Genomic DNA, 11,815 nt, shown 5'->3' with positions numbered 1-11,815 from the left:
AATAATAATTGAAAAAGTTGACAGTTATTAAAAAAAAAGTTTAAAAAAGTGTAAAAATTAAAAGTCGTGGTGGCCTGGAGGTTAAAGACCCGCCTCTCATACGTGAGGGCGCGGGTTCGAAATCTGGCAAGTACCAATGTGATTTTTCCCGAGTCATATGTACTTTCTAAGATTTTTTAGACACCACTGACAGACGGTGAGGGAGAACATCGTGAGGTAACCTGGACTTATAATTTCAAATTATAAGATTTAAATCGCCAACCCGTCTTGAGCAAGCGTGGTGATTAATGCTCTAACCTTCTCCATGTGAGAAGAGGCCTTTGCTCAGCAGTGGGCTCCTATAGGCTGACGATGATGATAAAAAAAAAAATACTCAAAAATTCCTATTTGGAAACAAGTTTATATTACAGTACATATATCATAGTGACAAAGAACGAGTTGGTGACTGTGATACATTTTTAAGCAAAATTATTATCGGTGAGTAAATTTTTTATATATAATTTTTTTTTATTGTCATATAAAAAATATATTTTTATGCTATAATGCTTTAAAACAATTGTGTCAACGATGTCATAACAAAAACGAGACTGTACTGCACTAACTAACTAAACGTAGACAAAAATATATTATTTTAAATCATTTATAATATTAGTCGACGAGCAACACAAAAATTCCGGCTATAACACGTAGAATTTTTTTTGGAAATTATCACGCAGATACGTTGTGAGTGTTGCGTAAAAGGTATGGATAATTTAAAAGTTTTTTTTTGTCCCGGCCACGCACGTTGCACCACACTGAATTTCAGTTGCAGTGCCTTACAACTCAATAACAGCTGGGTGTCCGCTTTACAAGCACGCGCGGTGTTTGTAAATGCAGGTGAGTAAATAATGCATTACAATCGTAAATTTACTTATATTCGTTATAAATATTATTTATATCATATATGTTCACGTCTTCGGTAGAAAATAGTCAGTCTATTTTTATGTATTTTGATATAGAGTCTGATAATTAAATATAAATTTCCAAGCGATTTCGAACTCGACCGGCCAAGCTACAACCTTATTTATTACAATTGTAATAGATCAAACAAGATCTGTGAATAAAATAAAATTGATTTGAATGAAATAAATAAAATTGTTGTGATAAAATGTAACAAAACCTTATATATACTAGCTACCAGCCCCGGCTTCGCACGGACTCTTTACAAATAATATAAAATAGCCTATTTAATTTCGAGAATTATTAAACTTGTATTATGATAACTTTCAAATGGTACGCCCGATTTAAATGATTTAAAAAACTAATATACAGATACTGATGTAGGCTTGGAAATGATTTAAAAAGTAATTTACAGATACTGATGTAGGATGGACACGAAGTAATTTGTTTTGATAAGGCTTGATACCGTATTTATGTAAATAGCTTTCCGATAAACGCTTTAGGAATGCCTATTTTTAAAAGTTGTAAATTGGATATAGTATGTTATCCTTAAGGTATAGATATAAGCCAGCCCGGACTTTCTGTAGACCTTTATAAGATACACAATTCCACCATATATTATTTTGTTATATCTCAAAGGCTTTAGGCAGCGTTTTCGTTAAAAGCTCTCAGACGGCTCATGTTTTCCCGACATCTTCAACAAATATCGTTAATGTACACACAAGTAAAAAAAAACTTAACAAATTATATACTAAAACCTTCCTCGAGAATCACGCTATCGAGTAGTGATAACTGTTTGATGATCGGTGCAGTGGTTTTTCTGTTTATAGCGAACACACAGACGCGGCTGGAGACTTTGTTTTATAATATGTATTGATTGATATATGTAGTAATGAGATCTAAGATTTTCGCGAGTTTTATTCATTTAAATGAAACTAATATTTTTTGGATAAACTACGCGGATTTATATTATTTTAAGAAACTACATAATCCCGACGTTTCGGTTACTTTTCAGCAACCGTAACCGTAACCGTAAATGATATATATAGTGTTTTTCAAGTACCACTGTCACCAATTACTAAGGCTATAGTCACAATTATTACAAAGATAAGCCCAAGAAACACAAAGGAAAGGGAATTTATGATAAAGAGCTGATCAAAGACCTTCTGTTTTAAATAAACATAACTATTTTGAAATCTAACAGAGCTTACACTCGTATCTTAAAATTATATAATTTTTTTACAGCGTCGAAGTTTCTAAGTATTGTTTAAAAAAATAGATAACATGATTTGTATCTGAACTTGACATTTTTTTATTATCATTAAATTATGAATATATATATATATATATATATTTATATATAATTATGAATATATTTATATATAATTATGAATATATATATATATATATATATATTCATAATTAATAATTCATAATTAATATATATATATATATATATATTCATATATAAATTATTTAGTATTCGTCAGGGCCAGTTTTATTTCAGACGTAATTTTAACCGACAACGGAGAAAGAAATAATATTGTCCTCTGTTTTAATATCTAATTACCGATTTATTTGAGTCTAACTAAAATTTGTAATTATAGCAATATACTTTATTACAAGTTCACAGCCAAAATAAATTTATTTCATTGTTTTTTTTTTCCAAGACGAATAATGTATTCAGTAAATTAGGCACTAACGTCACTCATTATATACAATCTGATGTCTTCATGCTCTAAAAAAACCTAAAATTGTACATACATATGTATGTATTTTTTATATTTAAATAATGCGTGCAATTGCTTTAAGCGCGGAATGGACTAAAATTTTAATGACTACATATGTACATAGCTTATGTCAAAATGGCATATGATTATCGGTTGACGTATGTCAAATTGACGTTTCATTAAAGACATTATTAAAAAACTATAACTACAGTAAAAAAATATAACTACAGTATTTAAAAAGTCTGTATTCTATTAAATCTTCATCATATTATCTCCGCAGAGTATTCAAAATTATGTTGAAATCAATTACAATACATAAATTAATGACATTGACAGAATATTCCACAAATTCAAACTGAAGGAAGAATAGATAAAAAAAAATATTTAGAGGAAAAAGGTTTTATATATCTAGAATAATAATAACGTGCCTATTAATTAAATAATATTTAAAATGCGTTTATCATTTCCCTTTCATATTTCTTGAGTGTATTTTATTAATGTTAATTTAAAATAGAACGAATTTTATGAATAATGTATGTATGTTTTATGTCAGATAATGATGCGTCCACATGAATTATTTCAATTGAATATTCACATGTATTGTATAAATATTTAAATAGTGACCTTTTCACTCGTTGGCCGGTTTTATTATCTTTCCCGTATATATTTTATTATTCTGTAAAAAAAACTGACATTGCAAAATACTGTCCTATATGTGGCACGCGTCGATAAGTCCAAGAAAAATATTTTAAACAAAACAACATACGAAAATATATTGTGTGATGAAAGTAAATTTATATTACGGTCTGAGAATTCTCATATTATTTTTTTTTATTATATGTCATACGGCTATTTATTTTTTAACACAATTACATAACTCGTAATATATAAAAAATATTAAATAGAAAAACTTCTTAAGCATGAATTTGTTTATGTTAGAAACGACAAATAATACTTCGACCTGGATATTATTATGTAATATTCAACAACAAAAAATAACATTCAAAGGAATCAAAATTAAACTATGTTATTCACTATATATAACAATAAAAAGCCTTTTATACTGTCATCTCGTCTGCTGATCACGGATGCTGTAAAGACACCGAAACGTCGACATCATGTAGATATGAAGTAATAAAAAACTCGTAGTAACCGAAAAACTTAGTTCAGTTTGAATGTGCACACGCGAAAACCTTACGTATAACGTTTATTTAGTTACCATATATGATACAAGTTCGGAAAAAACTTGTATAAATCTATTAATGCGGTCGATAGTGTATAACATGATAATTTTCTTGTTTAATTGTATCCGGACCAGTGGTTTCAATGTTTTTTTTTTATTTTAATTCTTTCGTAATTTTTTACACTCGTTCAACAACAGGAGTTATTAAAACCTATGCGCTGTCGGCCTTTTTTGGCACATTCAGTTCACAAAGAGCAATATTTTGATAAAAAAAAAAAAACAAAAAAAATTTTTTTTTTTTTACATCTGCATTTTATATTTATGTGTAGCTAAACTTTCACTGATTTTAAGATCCTTGATTACAGCTACCGTACTAGCTTACTTTGTCCGTAAAGTGAGTTTCAATCACTAGCATCCCCAATGCTCTTAATTGCTGTCACGTGTCCATAAGATAAGGTTTTATTAAAATGCAATCAACCCCTCCAATAATATTAAAACAGAAATACCTAAAAAATGTTTTTTCTGTACGACGGTTCAGAATACGTGATATTTGAGCGAAAAACACAAATTTATAATAATTAATATCTATATTCAACCAATTCAGGCACATTAATTAATTAAATTATATAACGTAAATGTATAAATATTTGCCACGTCTATTTATAGCCGATTTATTTATTAATTTATGTACCAATGTATAGTTATAATAGCAATATTTTAAAAGCAATGTCAGTCACGAAGCACGAAAAAGAGCAGACATTGTGGTGTAGGTAGAGTTAAATAAGAGAAGAAAAAAAAAGATACTTAAATAGAAAATTTAGACATTATACGTACATGCGGAATAAAGACATAAAATACATATATATATACATATATGGATTTATTGCAAAATAGCATAACATTGACATGAAAAAAATCAATTACAGTTACTTCTGCATGGGATCGGATCGTTGAGGAAGTAAAATAAAAAATTTATTGTCCAGATAAATAAAATATTGTGTTATATATATATAACACAATACTTACTTTACCTTAAATTTAACTTCAGCCGTATGTTTATTTATGACTCGCGACTGTTTCTGATTAAAAAAAAAAGACAAAAAGCAACGAAAGACGTTTTAAGATCTGCGTGCGTCCCGCTTCCAACTTGAGAGTAATAACGCGTATATTATTTCGGGAGCGGGATAAAATTTAGCCTAAGTTACTCCTTGTTACATCAGCTACCAGCCAATAAGGATCTCGTCAAAATAGGTTCAGCCACTTCAGAGTTTATCCCGAACACACAGACAGACAAAAATTATTAAAAAAAAATGACCTTCTGGTACATATACTGAAATGTGAATATATACGGCACATAAACATTTTTGTATTCAAAAACGTCAATTTCAATATACAAACAAACATCCCAACATTATTTATATGTATACACATATGTATGTATGTGTGTACCGTTCTTGATTACTACGAAACGTCACGGTGGGTACCCTTAATTTTTTTATTTGCATTATACAACTAGCAGCAACAACTACCTAATTATATGAAGCGAGGTTAGGCGCTAATATATTGTGTTATAAAAACAGATTAAAAATAAACTAGGAATGTCATAAAGACACTATACATACTTACAAAGGAACGATATCCAATCAACGTTGTAACATAGTACATGTAATAAATAACTTTAACTCAACCAATGCTAAGTCTGCCTTCATTCAATTCATTTTAAATCTATAACTTATTGTAACATGTTCCGCTGTTCATTTATTTTATATTTAATAAGTATATATACATATACATATTTATTATAATATTTTTCTTTGTTTTTTATAGTTCATGAATAAATAAATTTTCAGTTTATCGGCGATATGTCGCGATCTGTGACGGAATTTTATGACGGAAAGTGCATTTTCGTCACTGGGGCAACCGGTTTCGTTGGAAAAGTGAGAAGAATTGAATATTGCGAACAAAAATTATGACGGGAGATCGATCACACAGTTCTGGTGTTGATAGCTTGGTTGGATTTCAGGTTCTGGTGGAAAAAATACTGCGTTCTTTGCCCGGAGTAAAGAATGTTTATCTTTTGATGAGACAGAAAAAAGGAACGTCAGGTGATGATAGACTTAAAGATCTTTGGAATAGCAGAGTGAGTGTTATGTTCTAGTTCTAAACATAATTTTAGCATAAAAACCATTGGTTTTATGTACATTGGGACACAAAAAAAACTACTAACAAAATTAATATATCAAACACAGTCATCAGTGTATTTCTTCTGCGATAAAAGGAAATATATTTCAACAAACAGCCAGGTTTCTTCTATAAAAACAAAGGCTACTGTTATAACCACTTAAAAAATAGCAAGAAGCTATTAAAATACCACAATGTTTACCATAAGTTCAGTCTGACAAACTGTTACCGCTGCGTGTGTCGTGTGATACGAATATGTTAATACTAAAATGGGCTGCGATAACATTCACATAAGTTAAATGGACACGGAAAACTATTCGTGTGACGTCGCAAACTAGTGTTAAGGATAACGAAGCAACGTTTAAAATACCGATAAATACAGTATGTATTTATTTTATATGTATGACTGGGTTTGCAACTTACTTCAATTAACATACAATATGCCATGTCTTTGCTCGGTTAATTTGTGGACATGCCGTAATAACTGCTTGTCATTACATAGATATATAAATGATTTTGAAAATATATGACAATATAATATTTACTACAACAGAAACTAGTTAACTAAACATAATGAGATAAAAAATCTCGTACGACCGAAGTAAGAAAATTTATCTCAATATATATGTTACTTAAGTATGTATATACAAGACATTTCCTTAATATTATAATCTTAATTTGTTATCAATGCACAGCGTGACGTAACTTTATTTCAACTTATAAATCAATTTCTATATTTAAACAATCAATCAATTGATGTCCTGTATTTGAATTCATGGTAGATTGAGGTAAAGAGAGTGACGGTCACGGCCAGCTGGAAGTTAGTGGAAAACTACCGACCTACTTAGACATATGTTATAATGAAAATTACGTGATTCATACTATTTATATATATAGGAGTGACTGTTCTTCTGTCAGTATAACAATGACGTCATACAGCTTGTGTGACGTCAGGGAGCTTCTGGTTCACAGCCAGGAGTGCGTTCCACGGAGACAGCAGCCTCACTCGCTATATATATATATATATATATATATATACATACAACTGCTTCTTACTCTACATGTTTGTTAAATTTCTGACATGTTTCGAATACATAACAAAAATATGTAACTATTATTCTATAGTTTATACTTAAGTAATACAGAATAAAATGGAATTAATTCCAAAACATAATATCTAAGGTTCTCGTCAGTTAATTATATTTTATTTAAAATTTTGTTATCAATAAGCTAATTCTCGGTTTAATCATATATATATATATATTTTTTAAACATTTATAAACTATGAAAATATCTTATTTATTTAAGATATAAATAAATAAATTATCTCTATTATAGCTATTGATGGTAATTTGTAGTAAATATACTTTCGGGCCCATTTTAGAGGCTTCTTAATTGTTCAATAAAGACGAGAAGGCATGAAAAATATCGTTTCCTGTAAATCTTATCGCGTAAAATAATTGTGACCTTCGTTATCATAAATAAATTTACTTTCTCTTAAATCACTGTTACAGTGGTTTTAAATAAAATTTTATTTGATGAACCCGACAGATATTTGATAATCTCAGAGCCAACAACCCGGATGCTTTCAATAAAATAAAATTGATATCTGGCGATCTCCTAAAAGAGGATTTGGGGATTTGTAATGACGATCGCGGAGTGATACAAGAAAATTGCAATATCGTGTTTCATAGCGCCGCGTGTGTGAGGTAAGAAAAGATGCACCTTAAAGCTATACTCGCGAGGCGAGAACGATTAGTGAAAAATATGTGAATTTAAATATTAATATATAAAATCTTTGATAAAACATTGGCAATATTTTTCGTGGTATCTAAAGTTAAAATTTATACTAAAACATAAAACATATTAAATATTCTATTGTGGATCTGAAACACGTGTTACACGTAAAATTATCCTGTCTAATGTAAAATGCTACGTGAAAAGTATGACCTGTAATGGAATAATTAAATTCCTTTAACTTTGACCCAGATTTGATCAGAAACTCAAGGACGCCGTGGAAACGAACACAACAGCCACCCTTCGTCTCCTAAAACTGGCGGAGACTATGAACAAATTGGAGGTGAGAGTTACGATTTGTACAGATTCTTCTTTGTCAAATGTATATAATTTTTTTGCATTAAAATGTCGGCTGTCTCTAGCTATGATGTAAAAAATGACTCGACCGCAGATTTGATTTAAATTTCCCGTTCCTTAACCAAAATACTAACGTCTTAAAGGAATCTTATCCCTTTAAATACTATTCTCATTCTCGAGCCAATACAGTATCGATTTTTCGGACAAAAAGCAGTCATATAAAAAATAAACATGAAGCAAAATTCGTTCTTAGTGACATTGGTTGTAACGAATTCTTTCGTATCTGATGACTCGGGAAAAATTTTGACGTTAATAAATCCAAATCCAGGCTTTCGTTCACCTGTCGACCGCTTATTGCCGCTGTGAGCTGGATGTTCTGGACGAGAAGCTGTACCCAGCCGTCCACGAGCCTCGGAAGATCATAGAGCTGACGCAGTGGCTAGATGATAAAACCCTGGACTATCTGGAGCCGCGGTCAGTTTTAGACTAAACGCTGGGAATATTAAACTTAATTGAAAAGAAATAGTCCATGAAAACAAAAAGAATAGTTTTTAATATGTTACTTAAATTATAAAGTATACGAGAAAAAGTGCTTGCGTGAATTGAAATTTAGATATAAAATATATAATGAATCATTTATGAACACGAACAGGGTACGTAAGAAATGTCATTGTGGGCTCAACACGATATGACGGTATAATATATAAAACGGTTTGTCTACTGATATACAGGGTCCCGATAGCTTAGTTGACTAAGCAAATGGTAAAATGTTCTGGAAGTCACAGGTTCGAATAAAAATTAAAAAAAATAAATGAATAAAATATTTAACTATTTTATTTACAGATTGATATCTTCAGAACCGAATACATACTCTTATACAAAAGCAATAACAGAAGATCTCGTTGCGGAGTTCAGTTCCAAGTTCCCAATTGCGATTGGTCGGCCATCTATTGGTAAATACAGTGAAACTCTAAACGAAAGTTGTTTTTATCATAATCAAAATTAAAATTGATATTATTAATATATTTTTAATTATAGTACTTTTAAAGTATATTATAGAATATCCGTATAATAAATAGCATTTTGTAGTGACTGCAAGCTGGAAAGAGCCAATGCCTGGGTGGGTCGACAATATCAACGGTCCCACCGGCCTACTTATGGGCAGTGGGAAAGGTATTGAATATTCTAAATATTTCAATAGGCTCATTATTTTACTTATTCCATTAGACCTTGCTTAATAACAGCCATTTTTTATTATATACTATTTGCGTTAACTCGATTGCTGTTTAAAATATTCCACGTATAAAGCTAGCTGTAATAACTATTATTACCCTTTTTCCACAAAAGGTGTTATCCGCACGATGCTCTGCGAGGGATCTTACTTGGCGGACGCGATACCAGTTGATATCGTCACCAACGGATGCATCCTCATTGCTCATAATATCGCGCTTGAAAGGTATCGATAGATGGCGCTATTTTCAATATAAGGTTTAATATGTATTAACAATAGATGGCACTGTTTTAATTTGAGATTAAAACAGATAATTTTGTTGCAATGCAGAATTTGTGCGGTTAGGAATTAATGCTAGATGTTTTGTTTGTTAAAACTTAATTAATCAACGAAGAAGTTTTAAATGATAAAAATTTTATTATTTATTGAACAGAATAATAAAATAGAAAATATATATATACATATAAAATTTAAATATTAATAAACTAAAATTCTAATGTTGCACGTAACTTATAATGAGATTGTAGTTTTATTAAATCAGTCACATTCTCTTATTTCTCTATTAAAGTTTTATTTATTTTTACGTTAAGAATATTTTTGTTTAAAGGAAATATTAATTTATTTTTAGACCAAAAGACGTCCGGATTTTCAATTTAACACTATCGGGGGTTCATAAAATTACATGGCGGGAAGTTATTGAACTGGGTAAGGTTTAGGATAAAAATTGTTTGCATTGTCTTGAGAAAACTTGAGAAAAATGAGCAAAAAAATCTTAAGTATTTTGAATAACAATGAAAGTATTATGAATCTTCTTAAAATACAAATCACAAAAACTTACGTGCACTTAATTGCTGAGAACATTTTTAACCAATGAAAGCACTGGATAAATTTCAACAAAATTAATGATAATAATGAAAATCATTAAAATTAACTGAATTAAAACTCATTACTCTATAGTTTCTTGATTATTTTATTAAAATTTATCTCAAGAAACTGGAACTAAATATTCTTTATAATCACAAATAAACGTATTTCAGGCGAAAAGTATGTGAACACTTACCCGCACCTGATGGTGCTGTGGTACCCCGGGGGTAACATACGATCTTACTGGATCACACACCAAATTAACCTGGTACTAACACATATTTTGCCAGCGTATTTCATAGATTTCCTTCTGTTGCTGTTCAGGAAGAAGCCTTTGTGAGTGTTATACACAAAAAAACTGTATTTTTCATATATATGTAATTTAGCAAATACCTTATTTTTGTGTTTTTTCACGTCCAAACCAATGCTTATAGTTTTATATCCATGTCTATGTACTTTAATATACTTTATGTACTTTACTAACTATTAGTTTTACAGTCAATTCTTACTAATTACGTTCAACGTCATCGTGTTTTCCGACAAACAGACACCTTGTACGCTCAGTGTCCCTGGATAACTCAAAACATTTTGAGAACATTTCAAGAAAGACAATACCAATGATAACTTTCGTAATAGTTTGATTTTAAATCCTACCTGTGATGTATACAGATATGATGTTTTTGACTTGCAAATCAAAATAAAACGCGTACAATTGATAATCATTTATAATGAACCTAAATTTGAGATTACCTAAAAAAGTGTCATGTCTTTTCAGTTTGGTGAAGATCCAAAAACGCATCAGTCACGGGCTAAGCATCCTCCAATATTACACTATGAAGGAGTGGCACTTCAAAAACAACAACTTCCTAGCTCTGCAGAGGTCCATAAGTGACGAGGAAAATGAAATATTTTATACGGATGTATCAAAAATTGACACCGCTGATTACTTAAAGAATTACGTGCTCGGCGTAAGACACTTCGTGTGTAAGGAAGATCCCTCAACACTGCCGAGGGCTAAAAAAATACACAGAATGTAAGTGATATGGCATATATGTCTCCATAAATATAATCATATTAATTTAAATTACTTATATATATATATGTATATAAGTAATTTAAATATATATATATATATATATAAAGAAGGTTATTTAGATTAAGATATCAACGCTTCTGTATACCTGACATCATAACATCGCATCAAACATATATATAGTATTTTAATGATAATATTAATATTATTATTTTTTTTTGCAGACGCTACATATTACATATATTTGCCCAGACATTATTCTATTCACTCATCGCGTGGTTCCTGTATTCCAATTTCGGGTTTGCAAATAAATAACGAGATAAGAGAATGAGGCTGCAGAGATCTCAGCTAGGGTTTATGTCCCAGACTCTTCAGAACATTATCTAAAAAGGATTTTTGTTAAATACTGCGAAATATCATTGGTATTGTAAATTTTGATACCTTCATGAGATCTTTCTCGACGGATGAGGCAATAAATAATTTATTCTTAGTTTTTTATTTATTTATTGACCCGATTCATTTTTAATTATATTCTAGATTAGTTTGGAAGTTATACAAAC

At 30.1% G+C, this 11,815-nt stretch overlaps 1 protein-coding gene across 4 annotated transcripts; it reads left to right on the top strand.

Moving 5' to 3' along the window:
- The first annotated feature begins 734 nt into the window (after positions 1-734).
- LOC116776470 (putative fatty acyl-CoA reductase CG5065) lies at positions 735-11,745 on the top strand. Of its 4 annotated transcripts, none has more exons than XM_061525689.1 (13): positions 735-876; positions 5,703-5,789; positions 5,876-5,992; positions 7,585-7,742; positions 8,023-8,113; positions 8,456-8,601; positions 8,971-9,080; positions 9,217-9,300; positions 9,475-9,583; positions 9,987-10,063; positions 10,396-10,558; positions 10,998-11,255; positions 11,480-11,745. In XM_061525689.1, exons 1-13 carry the CDS (start codon positions 871-873, stop codon positions 11,568-11,570), a joined length of 1,497 nt encoding a protein of 498 aa, XP_061381673.1. In that variant the 5' UTR covers positions 735-870; the 3' UTR covers positions 11,571-11,745. The 4 variants fall into 4 exon arrangements, with proteins under 4 accessions (XP_061381673.1, XP_061381676.1, XP_061381677.1 ...); XM_061525692.1 differs by having other exon boundaries at positions 5,860-5,992; XM_061525693.1 differs by lacking the exon at positions 735-876 and adding an exon at positions 5,537-5,628 and having other exon boundaries at positions 5,860-5,992.
- Positions 11,746-11,815: the final 70 nt, after the last annotated feature.

The sequence above is a fragment of the Danaus plexippus genome, chromosome 30 (assembly GCF_018135715.1).
Source record: "Danaus plexippus chromosome 30, MEX_DaPlex, whole genome shotgun sequence".
Classification (NCBI taxonomy): domain Eukaryota; kingdom Metazoa; phylum Arthropoda; class Insecta; order Lepidoptera; family Nymphalidae; genus Danaus; species Danaus plexippus.
This window is presented reverse-complemented; position numbering and strand designations above follow the sequence as displayed.

Excerpts from the sequence above, each read along its gene's own strand:
- LOC116776470 (XM_061525689.1), top strand. Across the intron at positions 7,743-8,022 it reads CATAGCGCCGCGTGTGTGAG|ATTTGATCAGAAACTCAAGG; the intron begins GTAAGAAAAGAT and ends ACTTTGACCCAG. Across the intron at positions 8,114-8,455 it reads AGACTATGAACAAATTGGAG|GCTTTCGTTCACCTGTCGAC; the intron begins GTGAGAGTTACG and ends ATCCAAATCCAG.